The sequence below is a fragment of the Lotus japonicus genome, chromosome 3 (assembly GCF_012489685.1).
Source record: "Lotus japonicus ecotype B-129 chromosome 3, LjGifu_v1.2".
In the NCBI taxonomy this organism is placed as follows: domain Eukaryota; kingdom Viridiplantae; phylum Streptophyta; class Magnoliopsida; order Fabales; family Fabaceae; genus Lotus; species Lotus japonicus.
The window spans coordinates 24,259,620-24,277,658 of NC_080043.1; the positions used below are offsets into that span (position 1 = coordinate 24,259,620).

Consider the following 18,039-nt stretch of genomic DNA (forward strand, 5'->3'; position numbering starts at 1 on the left):
TAAGAGCCACCACCAGAAGGCTTCTTCCACCATTGAAAGAGTTGAAGGCTGTCTCGAAGAATACCGATCAAAACCCAAGCTCCGAAACCAAAGCCAAGCTCTACAAAACCTCATAGCCTAAGCAATAACCGGGGATAAAATTGAAGTTTGTCTTTCGGGAATTTTAGAACCCGGAACACATCACATGCTTAATAATTTCAAGTTTTCAAGATCCCAAAACACGTTACTTTGTATGCTGGGAATTAGACCTCCCGTAACATAAATCAAGGAAATACATTTTGTTTAGATCACGAAAGCAAATGAAACGAGTTATGTTCCAAATTTCATGTCCCGAAAGGCCGGAACATTAACTTACCCCACATTCTGGATTTTTAGAACTTAGTAGTGAACGTAAGTGAGGACACTTCAGTATTTTACTACATTAAAGAAAGTGAGAAATTCAGCGATGAAGGTGTTAATTTATCTTTCCGATGTAAAAAAAATTAAATATTCTAATTCTAATGGTAATTAAAGGCTTTTTTTTTTCCCAATCTACAAAGCCATAACATTGTTTGAAGTTTGGACTGGGTTTGCAGAAGAAACAGGCTTGGCATTTATGTACGACCCAACCCAATATCCATTGTCATTTGCAGATTTACAGTTGACACAAACTAACTAATCAAAACGACATACCGCTTTAGGGTTTAGCAGAATTTTCACTATCACTCAGCTTCTTCTTCTTCTTCTTCTTCTTCTTCACTCGTCAATCTGGTGAAGTTGAAAATGGAGGAGCACGAGAATGGCGCAAACGCAATCGACGATGAACCGTTGCCAGGTCCCGCTCCGGCACCACGCGCTCGACCCAAGCGACCGCTCCAGTTCGAGCACGCGTACCTCGACGCTTTACCCTCCGCTAACATGTCAGTTACTTCCCTGAACTTCTCTTCATTTTGCACCCTAGTTTTTGAATTAGGGTTGAAAACTTGAATCAACGTCTCTGTTAGTGCGTGTGAATGATGGAAATTATGCATTGTTTGGTTTTACAGGTACGAGAAGAGTTATATGCATCGTGATGTGGTCACTCATGTCGCTGTTTCCGATGCTGATTTTTTCATTACTGGAAGTGCCGATGGTAAAGTATCATCTCATTTGTCATTTCTGCAAATCTTTGTCTGTTTAGTAGCTGTAGTGATCTTATTAGCTGGTACTGTTGTTAGTTAGTTAGTTACTTAGTGTGTGTGTTTGGAAACCTGGTTGGTTTTCATGTTTTTGGGGGAAGTGATTTCGACCGAAGCTACCGGGAGTAGAAGGGATTCTGGAAGAATTAATAGTGGATCTAGACATGCTAGTGTTGTGTGTGTGAGCACGTGGATCATATTTAACTTAGCTACTATGTCTTTAGAATAATTGCTATAGCCAAAAAAATGCTTGATACATAATGGAGCTTTTTATGGAACTTGGTAAAATTAGCCTAATTTCGTGAGAGCTCGACTGGATAAAGATTGCGATGAGTTTAATTACTAGACACATTATCAAATTCACCACCACATTATCCAAAGAAAAAATCTACAGGTTAAAGTTATTTTAATATCAATAAGATACAAAATATAGGTATATGGTATAGTTAATCTTATCATTTAAACATATCTATTTTATCTTCATTTGCTGTTGCTAGTCTTTTTATCTCTCTTTTTTTTGGGGGGGGGGGGGGGGTGGAGGGGGCGTGGCTCCCACCCGTCACCACTAAGCTCCGCCTGTGAATAAGACTGGGCCTTATCTCTCTTTGGTTGCTTATTTCTTTTTGTCAGGGCATTTGAAGTTTTGGAAGAAAAGACCTCTTGGTATTGAGTTTGCCAAACACTTCAGATCTCATCTTGGTCCAATTGAAGATCTAGCTGTATGTTCCTTAACCTTACACACTCCTTTTGCATTTAAAATTTTATGAACACACTCCTTTTGCATTTAAAATTTTATGATTTAATTGATTGTTGCTTCCATTCTCTGAAATATGATATTATGAATGTATATAATTCTGATTTTCTGCAAATGAAACTATGCCAGTGATATCTTTTTGTGCTGAAAAATTTCTCTTGTTGCATTTTTTATTTCTTTGAAAATCTTCTTGTTATATTTGTCATCAACCGTGACTTATTTCAGCTATGCAGGTTAGCCTTGATGGTCTGCTGTGCTGTACAATATCAAATGACCGTTCTGTGAAAGTATATGACGTTGTCAACTTTGACATGATGGTCATGATTCGCTTGCCATATGTCCCTGGTGCTGTTACCTGGGTTTACAATCAAGGGGATGTCAAAGCTAGACTTGCTATTAGTGACAAGAACTCGTCTTCCGTGCAAATATATGATGCACGAGCTGGTTCAAATGATCCTATCATCTCCAAAGAGGTGCCAAATCTAAACTGACCCTAATATAACTGACTTTTCATTATCTATTAGGTTTTTTGTATTTCCTTTTTTATTGTTTCAACGATGTATTTAGTTACATAATTGTGTCATTCCTTGCTCTTTTGCTCAGATACACATGTGTCCTATTAAAGTTATGAAGTACAATCCTGTATATGATACTGTAATTTCAGCTGATACAAAAGGGATCATCGAATACTGGAGTCCTACTACACTTCAATTCCCAGAGGATGAGTATGTTTTTACTTTTGTCTTATTTTACTGCCTCCATCCATTTTATATTGCATACTCTTGAAGTTCAAATACTCATGGCTTCCTGTCCACAAATGCTGATCAGTAGCCAAGTTGTCAAAGGTGCCTGTCAGGAGGCTATAACACAAAATCACACATAAGTTTTGAAAAAATGCCACTTCTGAATAGAACAGCTATGACTGGCTCCTTTAACAACTTGGCCTTTGGGTTGGGCCAGCAATAAGCTGCCAGTAGACAGCCTGAACTGCATGAATAAGTATTTTAATCAGCAATGCCATGCCATGAAATGCCAAATATTTGAGAACATTGTATGGCTGTTTCACAATTTACCTAGTATTTTTTTGTTTGTATGTGACAATTCTGCAATTTCTTAGTTGCATTAATTTTAGTTATTAGTTATGAATGCATTTTAATCCTTTCCTTTGGTGTTTGTAGGGTCAATTTCAAACTGAAAAGTGATACTAACCTCTTTGAAATCGTAAAATGCAAGACTTCCGTTTCGACTATTGAGGTACCTCAGTTGTCTAGACATACTTCCAAATTTATGGTTGATAACTTAATATATTTAGGTGGGTTATGAAAGGTAGGTACCTGTTGTTTGACGTAGAACGTTTTTATTAACTGTGTTTCGAACTTTAGGTCAGCCCAGATGGCAAACAATTTTCCATTACATCACCTGACCGTAGGATACGCGTGTTTTGGTTTAGGACGGGTAAACTAAGGCGGGTTTATGATGAATCCCTGGAGGTAATAGTTTTAGCTGAACTTCACTCTCTTTCATTGCTTTTCGGACATTTGGTGGTAAATGAATTGCTTTATTGATAGGTTGCTCAAGATCTCCAAAGAAGTGATGCTCCATTATACCGGTTGGAAGCCATTGACTTTGGCCGGAGGATGGCCGTTGAGAAGGAATTAGAGAAGACCGAAAGTGCACCACAGCCGAATGCAGTTTTTGATGAAAGTTCTAATTTTCTTATATATGCAACCTTGCTTGGGATTAAAGTGAGTTTTTTTTTTTCCCTTACCTAGCTAGGTCAAAATCACTTTACTTCCTTCAATTATACAATTTTCTCATATCTATAACTTTTTCTTCACCTGCTAACTCAATGTAGCAACTGGGTGGGAGTTCATTTCCTAACGTGTTTTACATCTGTATTTTTATAGATTGTTAATATGCACACGAATACAGTTGCTCGAATCCTTGGAAAGGTGGAGAATAACGATAGGTTCTTAAAAATAGCTTTATACCAAGGTGATCGAAGTAGCAAAAAGGTAAGAAAGATTCCTACAGCAGCTGCAAATGCCAATGAGAGCAAGGAGCCTTTGACAGATCCTACTCTCCTATGTTGTGCTTTCAAAAAGCACAGGATATATCTATTCAGGTATCAAATTAAAAACTCTACTGGTCATTGTACCTCTGCTTTGAACTCCACAGTTATGCAGTCTTGTTATCTGATGATATCATGCGTGGGAATTTTGTCTGGTAGCATTTTTCTTTTGTAATGTAATTAGTATCGCATATATAGTGCGATACACATCACAGTATGATGCGGAATCAACCCAGCTCCATGTGATTCGTGCATCTGTATCTTTCTGTGTCTGAGTCGCACACCGTATCGCCTGAATCGCGTCAAAAGTTTTCGCCTGGGTGTATCGTCCGATTCGAGCAGCTACATGGAGCAGCCAAATTCCGCGTCGGGCCATGCGACCCGGTTTACGTTTTGGCCTCTTTAAGTTTCTTTTTGCAATTTTTCTTTTAAAACCTATTCAGATACTCCTAAATTATATTTCTAAACACTTTGGCCCTACTAACCATTAAAAAACCCTACAACACTCCTCCTAAAGTCTCTTACATGCGCAGGAAAAGTCGGGGACCCCACTATTTTTTTCAGTGTTCGGCCACCATCCTCTCTTGTTTATCACACCTTGGTGGTCCCTTGAAGTCCCTAATGTGCACAGCAATAATTTTTTCCCTTCTATTTCTTATTCTCATTTGGTACAGTTTGGTTATTTGGTTTAGCAAAGTAATTTGCATTGTCATTTTATTGATATTTTTTTGTTGGACTCTTAAACTTTGTGTAACCATCTATTATTTTTCTTCTTACAGCTTTGGCTCTTTAATTGTTTTGAAGTATATTTATATGATATATCAGTTATTCAATTTATGACTTAATTTTTTTATCTGTATCTTACGATACAATTCACGATTCACAAATTAGGGTCTTCCAATACACGAATCACGATACATGTCTCAATTTGATAACCATGTTTAGTACATTTAGGTTGTCCAAGTGTACATTATGTTTGCCATCGGTTGTATTGTATGACATGCAATGTATAAATCCAAATTGCATCTAAGCTTAGGTGTTTGTCATGTATCAGCCGAAGAGAACCGGAGGAGCCTGAAGATGCAACTAAGGGGAGAGATGTATTCAATGAAAAGCCTCCTGCTGATGAACTTTTGGCAGTTTCAGATATTGGAAAGTCAGTTACAACATCACTTCCTGAGAATGTGGTGAGTTATCTTGATTGGGTTTTAAAATATGTTACTGTGTTTGTGACTGACAACGAAATTCCAGAGTTCTTTCACTTCAACTAATGTCTCTCACCCAAAAAGTAAAGCTTTATAGAGATAACTTGCCTCATAACTGGAAACGATTTCATTTTCTTACCACTATATTCTACTATTTAAGCTATTATCCAATAGCAGGGAAGAAAGATATTTCCTTTCATTTTTTCAACTGAGTAGGTATTCATGTTTTCCTTTTCAAATCACATAGTTACTTCTCTGTTCCCCCAATAAAAGAGTTTTCAATGCCAATTCTTCTTTTGCAGATTCTACGCACCACTATGGGCGATGTTCACATGAAACTATACCCAGAGGAATGTCCAAAAACTGTGGAGAACTTCACAACTCACTGCCGAAATGGCTATTATGATAATCTTATCTTTCACAGGGTCATCAGAGGTTTCATGATTCAAACAGGAGATCCTTTGGGAGATGGTACTGGTGGGCAATCCATTTGGGGGAGGGAATTTGAGGATGAATTTCACAAAAGGTAATTACTGAAACAATGATGACATTTCCTTACTCCCAAGTAATTATTTGCTGGCTTGTGTGTGTGTCTGTATGTGGATGGCATATGGGGAACTTCCTAGTATTGTTTAAGCAAATAATTTTTTTTCTTGCAGTCTAAGGCATGATAGGCCTTTCACAGTGTCAATGGCGAATGCAGGCCCGAATACAAACGGTTCTCAGTTCTTTATCACCACAGTGGCTACTCCGTGGTTGGACAACAAGCACACTGTATTTGGTAGAGTTGTGAAGGGAATGGATGTTGTACTGGTAAATTGGCTTCTATTCTTGCATGACCATATGTTTAAATATTCGTTGGTACAAGTGCAAACAGACACTGATACTCACTTTGAGACAGAAAAATGAACGAAATTCTTGCTATGAATTGGGATGAAAGCCTGTTCAGATTTGAGTGCCTTTGCTTATACAGATTTACTTGCCAAATAATTTTCATGCATATGGTGTGAGCTTTGGTATCACCTGATCACATTTATTGATCCCATTTGGGATGAAAGTCCGTTCAAACTCCGAGACAAAAAGTGCACAGGCACTCAGAATGGGATGAAAGTGTACAAGCACTCACTCAGTACATGTACAGTTTCTGACCTGGATAAGCACTTTTTTGACTTTCATCCCAAGAATTTCGTACACTAAACCGGTATTCAAACACACTTGTACCTTTTGGATTTGAGTGCCTCTGCTCATACAGATTTACTCGCCAAATAATTTCCATGCATATGATGTGAGCTTTGGTATCACCTGATCACATTTATTTTTCAAATTAGTCCTTTCCTTGATTTCTTTTCATTCCATGGAACTTTGATGAACTTTTCTCTCTTTAAGTTTTCATCTATAATATAGTAAATCTTTTTCTGGAATCTGAAAAAAACTAACTGTTGATAACTTTGATGTTGGCAGGGTATAGAAAATGTGAAGGTCGACAAGTCAACACAGAAGCCATATCATGATGTTAAAATTCTAAATGTCACTGTACCAAAGTCTTGAAGGTCTTGGTTTATCTGATTGATGCAGTCAGTCATCTATACTTACGATAGGATGCTGAAGAAGTCTTAACTGAATTTGGTTCATCCTCTATCCTGTGAACAAGGGCTATTGTTCTTCGCGTACAACCCTAATTGGAGATGGCTTACAACCCTAATTGGAGATGGCTTACGCTCTTCCGTTACAGTCCCCTCTTCCTTTATCTGACTTGGTGGTTCAAACTCACTGATGCTGTCACCTGCTTGGCTGATGTAATGTAAGCATGCCAAAGGATTGCTGTGTAGCAATATCACATCCTGACCTATAACTTTTCAAATGATAGGTCTCAGAAGTATCTGTTGTATGATATTCCTGCTTTAAACGTGGCTCCAATTGTTTTGTTGAAAAGTTGGTTTCTATAACCTTCGTTTATTGTATTTGAGCGGGCAACTTTTTCCACTCTTTACCCGCAACACCTTCATGTACTTATTTCCCCTTAGTACTACTCGTAACCTGAGGTTGGTATTGACTAAAAAAACAACAGAAGTTTGTTGTTAAGTGCGGTTTTTAATTCATGAAGCACATATCAGATGACTCAGACAGGGTTTTGGGGGATGGAGCCACCCGTGAACTATTGAGTATCGAGTAGTTTTGTCGAAGGAAAGATACCTAAAGAGGGAACATCGTTCTTCAAATAGTGTCTCATTTCATTTTTCGCGGGTAAATTGTGTTATGTTAGATATAAACTTACCGTGGTGGTTTTGGTGGAGACATGTAAATTTATCATTAAAATTGTGAATACTAAATTCTTCTTTCATTTTCACTAATCCTTAATCATTTGTTGAAGCTCCATTGCTTAAAAACCGAATCCACCTACAACCATTATTGAATCCACCTACAACCATTGTTGAGCCTCGCCATCGCACTATCTTCTATTTGTAGCTGCTTCCATTTCAGACACGACACCAAAAACTGAGGTAACGTCGACGTAGGCCTCTAATCATGAAATGTTGCTACAATTTGATAATGCTGGAAGTGAGGAGAATCTGTGTTATTTCTCTTCCAATGAGAATGGGACTTGGGTTCCTCGCCCAATTTGGCTTTGAAGAAGGGAAAAGGCTACTCATACAAGGGAGGACGAGTGATGGGGGAAGGGTGGGGAGGGAGGTGGGGGAGAAGTGGGGAAGGGTAAGATAAGGAGGTGAGGGAGAGAAGAGGGGAGGGTGGAGAAGGGGAAGGGTGAAGGGTGCCAAAGGAGGCGGGGGTGGGAAGAAGGGCTTAGCCTAGCGGCAATGGCGAAAACACGGTGTTTTGGTGCCAAATTCAACTCACACTCCCTATGGATGATTAGTTAGACTTTGTCACCTCATTGTCTATCATCATGTTCCCTGAGAAGCTCTGTGAGATATAAACTTTCATCAAAATTTTACTAATGCTCATACAATTCTGGTCTAATTTTTAGAAAAAGAATTTAATGCACAAAATATTCAATTCATCTTATAGAATGACTTCCATTCCTCTAGAAAATAATATAATAACTCAATATTGGATGCAAATTTTCATCAAGAGTTTTTTTATTACTTCGGAAAACATTTTAATCTTATGTAATTTTGATGTATCTTAAAGAAAAATAATTGAACGTGCATACTTATCAATTTATTATTAGGAGATTATAGACTTATATTCTTTAAAATTTATTAACACGTGCATTTTACTAATTTTATAACATTTTTTTTCTTATTCAACATTGTACATTATTTAAACCAAAAGTTGTTCCATCAGCTTGAAATTGCAAGAACAATTTAACAAAAAAAAAATTATGTATTCTTTTAGAACACCCCAAAAAAAATTCAATTACACTTCACATAATCATTTTTTCCTTCTACATACTAATAAAATCATGTGTAGACAGCAGACATCAATCCTTTCTCATGAGTGATTATAGTCACTTTTCATTCCACCCTTCTAGGTCAAATGATAAATATTTTCCCTTTAGACTCCAAAATCGTTGAATAAAAAGGTTTTGTTCATTAGATTTAAAACCAGGTATGGACAAAGTCCAAGGTTTTTAAAACCGGACCGGTGATCAAACCGGTGAAGGCACTGATTCAAGGTTCATTGGTTCGACCGTAGTTGAACCATGGTCCAACCAGTATAGCCGCTATAAATTAAATAATATAATTTTAAATATATAATATATAAGGTACATTGAAAAAATGTCCATAACCTCATAAATAAAAATTACACAAAATAGTCAGAATTACATAACAAATAGTAGATCAAAATTGTATGCTTTCTACTCTGTTTTTGTCTAAACATACTTATACAAATTTTTTATTTTTGTTCAACTCATACTACTAGAAAAACTTTAGTTTAATATAAAATAGTGATTAATAGGTAATTATTATGCCCAGTTGTTTTTTACACGGCCAGCAACTTGATCCGCACATTATCATAAGTTTGGGCCCAAATTTTTCTAAATTGACTTTGTAACTACAAAAATGATGCCAGACAAGTAAATAATAAGCCCACAATAAAACAAAACCCTAGTATAGTTAGATGCCTCCATTCAGCCTTCACGTTATCTCCTCTAGTTTCAGCAGCCACAACATTTGACAGCTCCCCACTCCCTCATGCGTTTCCTTTCAAAACAAACCAGATCCATTCATGGTGGAGTGTGCATGAGTGCTTTGATGCTTCTATGAGCTTTCCATTCTCCACTTGCATTTTGTTTTCATTTTCCACTTGCAATCTGTTCCATCTCTAAAGGTGATGTGAGGTTCACAATTGATTTCCAAATGACTTTGCCAACCGTTGAACCGGCCGGCTTTCACACGGTTCACCGGTTTTTGACCGGGTTATCCGGTTTTGACCGGTTATTAACTGCTCCGGTTTTATGGTTGATTTGGACCACTTAAGACACCGGTTCCCGGTCGATCCGGTTGAACCGGCTGGTCCAGTCCAGTTTTTACAACCATGGGACAAACCAAACAAGTATTATGAGTATTTCTAACATTTTGATTATACAAGAATGGACAAAGAGTATTCTGAATACCATAAGAGAAGGAGCCATATCAAAGAGTTATCCGACATGCAATGACTTAGGCTATGCTTATATATCTGTTGACATCAGTGCAAATGGAAGTTAACATCAGTTCACAACAAGGGATTGACTTTGCACTCATGACTCAACTGTTAGACACAACTTGAAACTAAAACTCGCAATTAGATGATGGCAAATAGAACTAATTAGTTATGAGCGCAATGTTAACTTGCAAATAGCAAATAACGAAGTCTAGACTTGTACTGTTGAAGGATAAATGCTTATAATTAAATACGATACCAGGCAAATTAATTTTAAAACATTCTAAATTATATCAGGCAAATTGATGCCATTGATAACACATTGTCTCAATTGAAAAAGCAAATCTGAAAATCTAACACAATATGTAACTCAAGAAACAAAAACCTTGTCATTAGGCTAAAACTCTAATTGAACTGCAAATGGTGACATGTAAAGTACTCGGACTTTTCAGTCAAATAAACTGAAACCCAAATCCTGCAGAACAAAAATGATAAACAAAAATTAGCAGAGTGATTAAACAATCAATTAAATAACAATCAATAGTGCTACAACTTTGACACTTACATCATCCGACTCATCCTTTGCTTCCTCCTTCTTCTCCTCCTTTGCTTCTGCAGGTGCAGCACCACCAGCTTCCGCAGCAGGTGCAGCCGCAACGGCGACAGCACCACCACCAGAAGGCACTGCAGACAACTTTTCTCTCCCACTAGCAATTATCTCGGCAAAATCTTTTCCCTTGACTTCGGTTAGGAGCAACTGAATCAAATCTTCCTCAGCATCAACCCCAACTATAAATCATAAACAACAAAAGAATTCACTCCAGTCAGATCAAAATTTGTTGTTCTTCTCCCTTTCGGGGTACATCAAAATTCAATATTTTACTAGCTTCATCATGGACTATTTCCTATAATTGTAACAAAACTTCATTAAAAAAATTGTTCCTCATACAACAGGAGGAAACAGCAGACAGATGAACAACAAAAACAGATTAAACAGAAAAATCTAAAAATGCAACCAAACCTCATTTAACTTAAGTAATAACAATTTCAGTGTTGACATTATCAAACTACACAGAAAAAATAAACATATAATTAAATTACATATCTACATTGTTTGATTTACATTCATCTGACAGTCAAATTCAACAAACCCTAAACTAATACTAACATTATAACAAACAGAAACTTTGCAATTACATTACAAACCCAATTCAGAAACCTAATGCAGAAAACTAACACAATCTCCAAGGTACTAAATATTGACCCAGAAATAAAAAATGCATGAAAAATATAATAAAAAATTTCAAAAATTATAGATTACGAAAATAATAAGCAGAAATAGGAGGAAGACGCACCAGAGCCAAGAATGTTCTTGAGATCAAGAGCTGAAGGGGATGAATTCCCTCCCAAAACGGCAAGCAAATAAGCAGCGATGACCTTCATGTCTGAATAAAAAAAAAATCAGAATGGTTAGTAACATGAATCAACAAAATGTGCAAATCAAATTTTGGTTGTGATTGTCATCTGAGAGAACGAAACGAAAGCATACTTGCAGGAAGGGATTGAACTCGATGTTGTTGTTGCAGCAGAGAGAGGCGAATTGAGAATGGTGGTGAGTATGGGGGAGTGATATATAACTAGGGTTTTTCCATGTTTGGGCCTTACCGGGTGAATTTGGTTCAGGTTCTAGGGTAAACAAATAATCCTTTATGTAATTAATTATTCTATTTATCTAAAATATCATATTGCAACGGGTGGTTGGTTCAAGTGATACATGTTTGATTCCCCTTAAGCAAGGTCTCGAGTTCGAGTCTTGTAGATGGAAAAAACTTTCATTAGAAAAGTTAACCCCACTATGGTGTGGATGTTCCCAGCTCAAACATGACTGTCTCTGAAAAAAGACACTTATCTTATACCAAGAAAAAAATACGATAGGACAAAGTAAATATAACTAAAAACACTTGAAACACAGAAAAAATGACCATTAAAATGATTTAAAAATGCAATGGACTTTTTTATAAGCAAAGAACTACATTAATGAGAGTACAAGGGTACTCAACCCTTAATACAATCAATAGAGGTTCAAGATAACAAGAACGAGCAAAAAACATATAAACAAACTAAACAAAGCAAACCAAATATGAAACACAGAAAAAAAAAAGAAAACCAAAAGACCCCCATGAAAGTAGTAGCAAAATCATCCCTCCACAATCCAACTCAAATGTTAAACTTTAAAAATGGGAATTTAAAAGTTTGAGGCCCATATTTAAAAATTTATGATACTAAAATTACTTTTTATATTATAGTAATATGTATGTAAAAAATTGTATTAAATTAAATTTAAAAATTAAATACTCTTTAATCAAATAATATGACTTTGAATCTCACAAAAAATTTAATCTACATTTCTATTCATTTTTGTCTGATAGGTGCCTTTTAATCCTATTGTTGTGAGATTTTTCTGTTTCTATTCTTAATAAACTTCAAATGTTATATCATATCCATGAGAGATGAATTCCTAAAAAGTTATTTTTTTAGATGTGTTGGAATCAAGTGTTGGAGTCAAGTCACACATCGGAGAAGGAGAGTTTATATGAGATGTGACCCATAAACCTAATGCCTTAAGGTTTTGGGTTAAGATGTGGTGTCCAAGATCTCCTTGGTGTCTCCTCTCGGCCTTGGCCTATGGGTTCTCGCCGTGACTCTCCCCAACAAGTGGTATCAGAGCCGATGGTTCGTGGAACCATGACGACTCCTTGTGTCGAAAGTCTTCCTAGCAGTGTGGCTAGGCGGCGGGTTCCGTTGGCAGCGAACGACGGTGCAAGGTGGATAGCTTCCGCAGAGGGAGGACCATGGGTGATGTGGTTGAAGGACTCACACTTGAGGGGAAGATTGTTGGAGTCAAGTCCCAAATCGGAGAAGTCAAGGTGAGAAGGAGAGTTTATAAGAGATGTGACCCATAAACCTAATGTCTTAAGGTTTTGGGTTAAGATGTGGTGTCCAAGATCTCCTTGGTGTTTCCCCTCGACCTTACCCCATGGGTCCTCGCCGTGGCTCTCCCCAACAAGATGAACCTAAAAAGTTGTTTAGTTCTTTATAGGAAGACGTTTTGTATTATATTAAAAATGAGAAAAATATTTAATATATCCAAATTATAAACTTTTTGTTTAGGTCGCGACCTAAATGGCCATTCCAGTGAACTTCAAGGTGGTTCGGTGGTCAGAACGACTAAGTGTGTGTTTGGATTTCAGTTTGCAAAACAGAGTTTGAGTGAATATGGGTTTGCAAAGTAGAGTTTGGTTAAAAGTGAGTTTATTGTAATGTGATTTATGTTTAGATATTTTTGTTTCAAAAGTAAGTTTGAGAAATGAATATTATTTGGATAATATTGATTAAAAGTACTTTGAATGTGTAAAATTACTATGAAAGAACCTCAACCAACTTTCAATCAACAGAGAAGTTACCAGTTCTCTACTTCCATCAAACCCACGTTTGGAGCCCAAACTAAGTTGAGTTAACTGAGAGAAAAAATAGCCAAACAAGTGGGTGCAGAGTTCTATGCAATTTGAAAGTACTTTGAAGGATGCCAACACAAAACCAAACATAGCCTAAATTCATAGTCATAACTCCTATATATGCTTCCACATTTCTTGAACCTCTTCAGTCGGTTTTTCTTGGTTTGGTAAGCATTGGACTTCATTAGTCCCTATACATTTGGTTTCTCTGGCTTGTCTGGGAACGATTACTGCGAGTTGGCGTAATATGACATTAACCAGATACATAATACAAAATAAATTATTTCCTCTTTGCTTTTGTTTTTTTTTTACAGTATTGAGTAATATATGAATATATGAAAGTATCACAAGTTCTTCTGCTGAAACAAAATTGGGCGTGAACAATTTCCTCTTTTTTCATCCCCTTGTCCTGTAAAAACTAAAGTAATCACCATGTTGATACGCAAGCAATAGCATGACTCATGCACGCCTATACTCATCTCCACAGTCACCAATCACTTTAAGCAGATCCTTTCCTTTCCCTGCAGCTTCTTTTATGCTGTTCACATCCTCTTCATCAAGAACAAGTGAAAAGATAGCATTCGTGTCTCGAATATGGTCCGACAAGCCCAGTCTTACACCAACCATAGATCCTGCTACTGCAGACTGCAAGTTTGACCAGAACCAAAATAAAAGGAATATCCACCAGGGCTTGTCCAATGTAATATGAGATTTTAATCCATTAGAATAGCAAATTTTTGTAAGTGAGTAGAAATCAACTTCACCTGATCTAGCACATACTTCACAGCAACAGTTGAGATCGAAACACCATGTTTAGTAGCTACTTGTTTAAGAGTCCGAAGTAGTCCCTGGAACAAACCCCATCCTCCCCAAGCATCTACCATCTGCCACACCATCCAAAATATAGCAAAAAACATGAATGTAACTATGGATGAGTTTGGGTGAACAACTTATTTAGGCGCTTATAACAATTAACTCGCATGAGCCCTTATTCATAAACTAACTTGATAACCTTAATGAAATGAACTCAAAACAGATTATAACCAGGTAGTAGGTATAAACGCTTATTTAGAAGTTAATCTGAGCAGTTTATGGAAATAAGTTCAAAACAACTTATGTCATAACAAAGCCTATGTCAAATGAATATAACAAACTCCACCCTTCCTAAGCATCCACCATCAGTCTCTTTTGTCTTACCTAAACCAGTTTTCCAATATAATGAAACCAGAGGGGATACAAACTTTCTATGAAAGTTTCTCAAACTATCACTAGAATGGTGGTCAACAGTTCATGATATCATACCCTTTTGTACTTCTGGAGGGAAGGAGTGTTTATTGCGGGACCAGCAAAAGGAATATTTATGTTGGTGTCAAGGAACTTTTCAGACAATAGACCACCCATTACTGTCCCATACCTGCATCACAAACTGATATCTTAAGAGAACAATTTTAATTTTTCTTTTACTTCACTTTCTTTCATCTCATTCGCGAGAACTATTTTCTGCGGTTTAAATAACTTGTTTTCTTGCTGTGTGTTGGGGTGTGTGTGTGTGTGTGTGTGTGTGTGTGTGAGAGAGAGAGAGAGAGAGAGAGAGAGAGAGAGAGAGGCACGTTATAAGTTTGACTCCTGTAAGCTGACAAAGCTCTGCCATTCTCTGTTGGGGACGCATGTCAACAATTGAATGTTGTACCTGAAAGTGAAGGTACTAATACGAATCAAGGACCATCATTAATTAATAAGAGTTGAGAGAGAAATTAAAGCACTTGGATTTACCTGATTGCTTACAACAGGAATCTCATTTTCAAGAATGATTTGTAGTCTCTCTGTATCAAAGTTTGTTAGAGCCACAGTCTTGATTTTACCTGTACAGAGCCAACTGAAGTAGGTTGATATCATCTTCAAATCAAGAAATGGGAATTTTCATGTGATTATCAACTGTTACTCAGGAACAAAACTAACCTTCGTTTTTTAAGTCTGTAAGGTGTTTAAGTGCATCAATGTAACCTGTATTTGAATAATCCCACCTAAATCCATTATAGATAGAGGAAACTTATCAGAAGAATTTTAAACTTCAGTGAAATCAGAGTTATCTTCAATAGTAGTTCAACTAGATGATGAAAATCAATTCTTCATTTATTTCAGTAATGCACTAGCAAGCAAAATGAATGGGTTTCACATCATGGATAATGTTGATGGTTTAATTCTCCCAGAAAACTTAAAATGTTAGGCAAGAACTGTAATTCTTGACCATTTCAGAACATCAAATGACAAGAGAGCGAAAGCGAGAGAGAGATTAAATACCAATGGAACTGAAGCATGTCCAAGGAATCCACATCCATTCTCTTCCTTGAAACATTAATGCTGTCTCTTACATAGCTACTTGTCATCTTAACTGGGGGTGGCACCCACTTAGTGAGACTGCATCAATCAATTGAAACAACAGCTAAGACAATAGTTTGCTCTATCTCTTTCCTAACAATTTAAAAGTGTCTAATAGGATATTGAATAGCCAATACAAGTCTAAAGTTGCTGTATTTTCATCAAGCAAAAAAAAGAGTTAAGAAAAAAAAATATCCAGTCACATAATCAACTCACCCTCTGACCTGTTCCAATAACTCTGGTGGACGCTCACGACGAACTCGATTGATGAAAATCCCATACAGATCTTCAGCAGGGCCATCTGCAAAACCCAAAGAACACAACAATGAGAACACAATTTTCACAAGTTATGACCCTTCATGCAAAACTTAAAAAAGAAGAATCCACATCTATAACATCTAAATATCATATCCCACACTCAAATTTGAACAATCTCTATTCCTCTAGCGGATAACATTATTAGTACACAAGTGAAGGCAATAATTTTGCTTTCTGGGGAAGCAGGTTCATGGTTTCAAACAGAAAGCAACCGGAGGCAGCTACTCCTGGTAGCTTTTGTGAAGGGATAAGTGCATGTATGGAAATATTTTGACAAGTACTTCTATCATTTATGAGAAGAAGCTTCTCGGAGTAGCTTCTGGTGGCAGAATTGATTCTGAATAAAAACAAACTAATTCAAACATGTTATAAGTGATTCTGAAAGTTTTTAACATGAAACCAAACATGTTGGAAGTTGCATACATATATCAGCCATATCAAAAGTGGTGAGTCCAGCATCAGCATATTTAAGCATAGCATCAGAAGCAGCATTCCTATCAATTCTGCCCCATCCACCACTCGTCTGCCACATCCCATTCACAACCCGACATATATCCAACGAATCATTGCCATTCTTAACCACAATGAGGCGGTTATCCTGCGTCGCCACACACTGACATGGTCTCAGATGCTTGTATCTTCTTGTTGCAGTTCCTCTCCTAGTTGGTGTTCCGTTTGGAGTGAAAGTGAATTTGCTCAATGAATGCCGCAGTAACTCCGACATTTCTAAACCCCTCAAGTGTCTATAATAGCTCTCTAGCAGTAGCAGCATCAATGGTCTATCCTATATTGGCATACCGTTGCTCTCCACCATATAATTTTTCATTTTTATTTTATGAGGTCGCATTTTTTCTTTCTTTTTCTAAATATCTTATTATTATTATTATTAGGGATCCTTATTATTATTATTATTATTATTATTATTATTATTATTATTATTATTATTATTATTATATAGACTCATTGCTTAGTACACCGAGTGTAAAGCGATAATTAGTCTCACGACTATCCACTGTGAATACTCTAACTCCGCCTATAAGTATAGCCGGTCTAAACCCGATAAAGGATGACGGTTGTGTTAGGCCTGGACAACCCCCGGCCCAACCTAAAACTAGTCAATATCTTATCAAACACTACTATCCAAAGTCCAAACATATTAAAATTTAGGCCAATGTTTTATGTTATTAAGTAGTTAAATTTTAAAGAACAAATATTCAATAAAAAAGAATAGCATTTTTAAACTATGCATATGTTATATGATGTGTTTTTATTTTTGATAAAATGATTTTTATTTTTATATCATTAGTTAATCAAATACTCAATCACAAGCGGTGAAAATGAAGGAAAAAAAAAAACGTGAATCCGAAAAGTCCACGTCATCAAAGAAGGAAGCGCGAGAGGGAGAGGGAGAGGGAGAGAAGATGAGGGGATTACGTACAGTGATCGGCCATGTCGAAGGTGGTTAGGCCGGAGTCGGCGTACCGGAGCATGGCCTCAACGGCGTCGTCTCGGTCGATTCGGCCCCATCCGCCGCTAGCTTGCCACATTCCGTTCAGGACACGGCAGATAGAAAGTGAATCGTTGCCGTTACTCACCGTCACCTGCCGATTCTCAGTGCTTGTCTTCACATCGGAGCACCGAATCGAGGTCGTGCCGGTAACTCTTCTCCTGGTGGATATGGATGAGTTGAACCGCGTGAATAGATGGTTGTGACTCACTACTGCTGCCATTTCTCGTGGACTCTGTGACTCAGTGTGAGAGAAGAAGAAGAAGAAGATAAGGAAGGTGAAATGACGATAATGCCACTGGTTCAAAACTCAAGAGCCCAAATGTATTTACCAAAAGCCCAAATTGAGCCCGTAGGACGTAGGTTTACCAACTAGGGAAAGTAATACTATTTGACTTGTGTGTAACCTCATGCATGAATTATGTGCATTTTTTGTCGAAGCAACGTGAACCTGATTTCACATATCTCAATGCATTAATAGAGAAGATAAAAATTTCTTACTGAGTTTAACGTGGATTAAAAAAG

The 18,039-nt window shown here is 37.1% G+C and overlaps 3 protein-coding genes across 6 annotated transcripts; 1 reads left to right on the top strand and 2 right to left on the bottom strand.

Annotated features, from left to right (window-relative positions):
• Window positions 1–658: 658 nt before the first annotated feature.
• Window positions 659–7,406, top strand: LOC130748188 (peptidyl-prolyl cis-trans isomerase CYP71). 2 transcript variants are annotated; one of them, XM_057601352.1, is made up of 13 exons: window positions 659–899; window positions 1,026–1,111; window positions 1,788–1,876; window positions 2,145–2,384; window positions 2,515–2,636; window positions 3,090–3,165; window positions 3,294–3,401; window positions 3,480–3,656; window positions 3,819–4,036; window positions 5,037–5,169; window positions 5,490–5,713; window positions 5,847–6,000; window positions 6,649–7,406. In XM_057601352.1, exons 1-13 carry the CDS (start codon window positions 763–765, stop codon window positions 6,733–6,735), a joined length of 1,851 nt encoding a protein of 616 aa, XP_057457335.1. In that variant the 5' UTR covers window positions 659–762; the 3' UTR covers window positions 6,736–7,406. The 2 variants fall into 2 exon arrangements, with proteins under 2 accessions (XP_057457335.1, XP_057457336.1); XM_057601353.1 differs by lacking the exons at window positions 659–899; window positions 1,026–1,111 and having other exon boundaries at window positions 2,137–2,384.
• A 2,606-nt stretch (window positions 7,407–10,012) lies between these two features.
• Window positions 10,013–11,502, bottom strand: LOC130749750 (60S acidic ribosomal protein P2B). The gene is made up of 4 exons (XM_057603123.1): window positions 11,345–11,502; window positions 11,151–11,240; window positions 10,361–10,584; window positions 10,013–10,270 (listed from the first exon to the last, which is right to left on the bottom strand). The coding sequence occupies exons 2-4, from the start codon at window positions 11,236–11,238 to the stop codon at window positions 10,244–10,246; spliced, it is 339 nt and encodes a 112-aa protein (XP_057459106.1). The 5' UTR covers window positions 11,239–11,240; window positions 11,345–11,502; the 3' UTR covers window positions 10,013–10,243.
• Window positions 11,503–13,572: 2,070 nt separating this feature from the next.
• On the bottom strand, window positions 13,573–17,773 carry LOC130748628 (flagellar radial spoke protein 5). Of its 3 annotated transcripts, none has more exons than XM_057601860.1 (9): window positions 17,446–17,773; window positions 15,906–15,990; window positions 15,612–15,728; window positions 15,270–15,334; window positions 15,084–15,172; window positions 14,921–15,000; window positions 14,613–14,724; window positions 14,075–14,194; window positions 13,573–13,955 (listed from the first exon to the last, which is right to left on the bottom strand). In XM_057601860.1, the coding sequence occupies exons 1-9, from the start codon at window positions 17,735–17,737 to the stop codon at window positions 13,770–13,772; spliced, it is 1,146 nt and encodes a 381-aa protein (XP_057457843.1). In that variant the 5' UTR covers window positions 17,738–17,773; the 3' UTR covers window positions 13,573–13,769. The 3 variants fall into 3 exon arrangements, with proteins under 3 accessions (XP_057457843.1, XP_057457842.1, XP_057457844.1); XM_057601859.1 differs by lacking the exon at window positions 17,446–17,773 and adding an exon at window positions 16,431–16,787; XM_057601861.1 differs by lacking the exon at window positions 17,446–17,773 and adding an exon at window positions 16,431–16,784 and having other exon boundaries at window positions 15,914–15,990.
• Window positions 17,774–18,039: the final 266 nt, after the last annotated feature.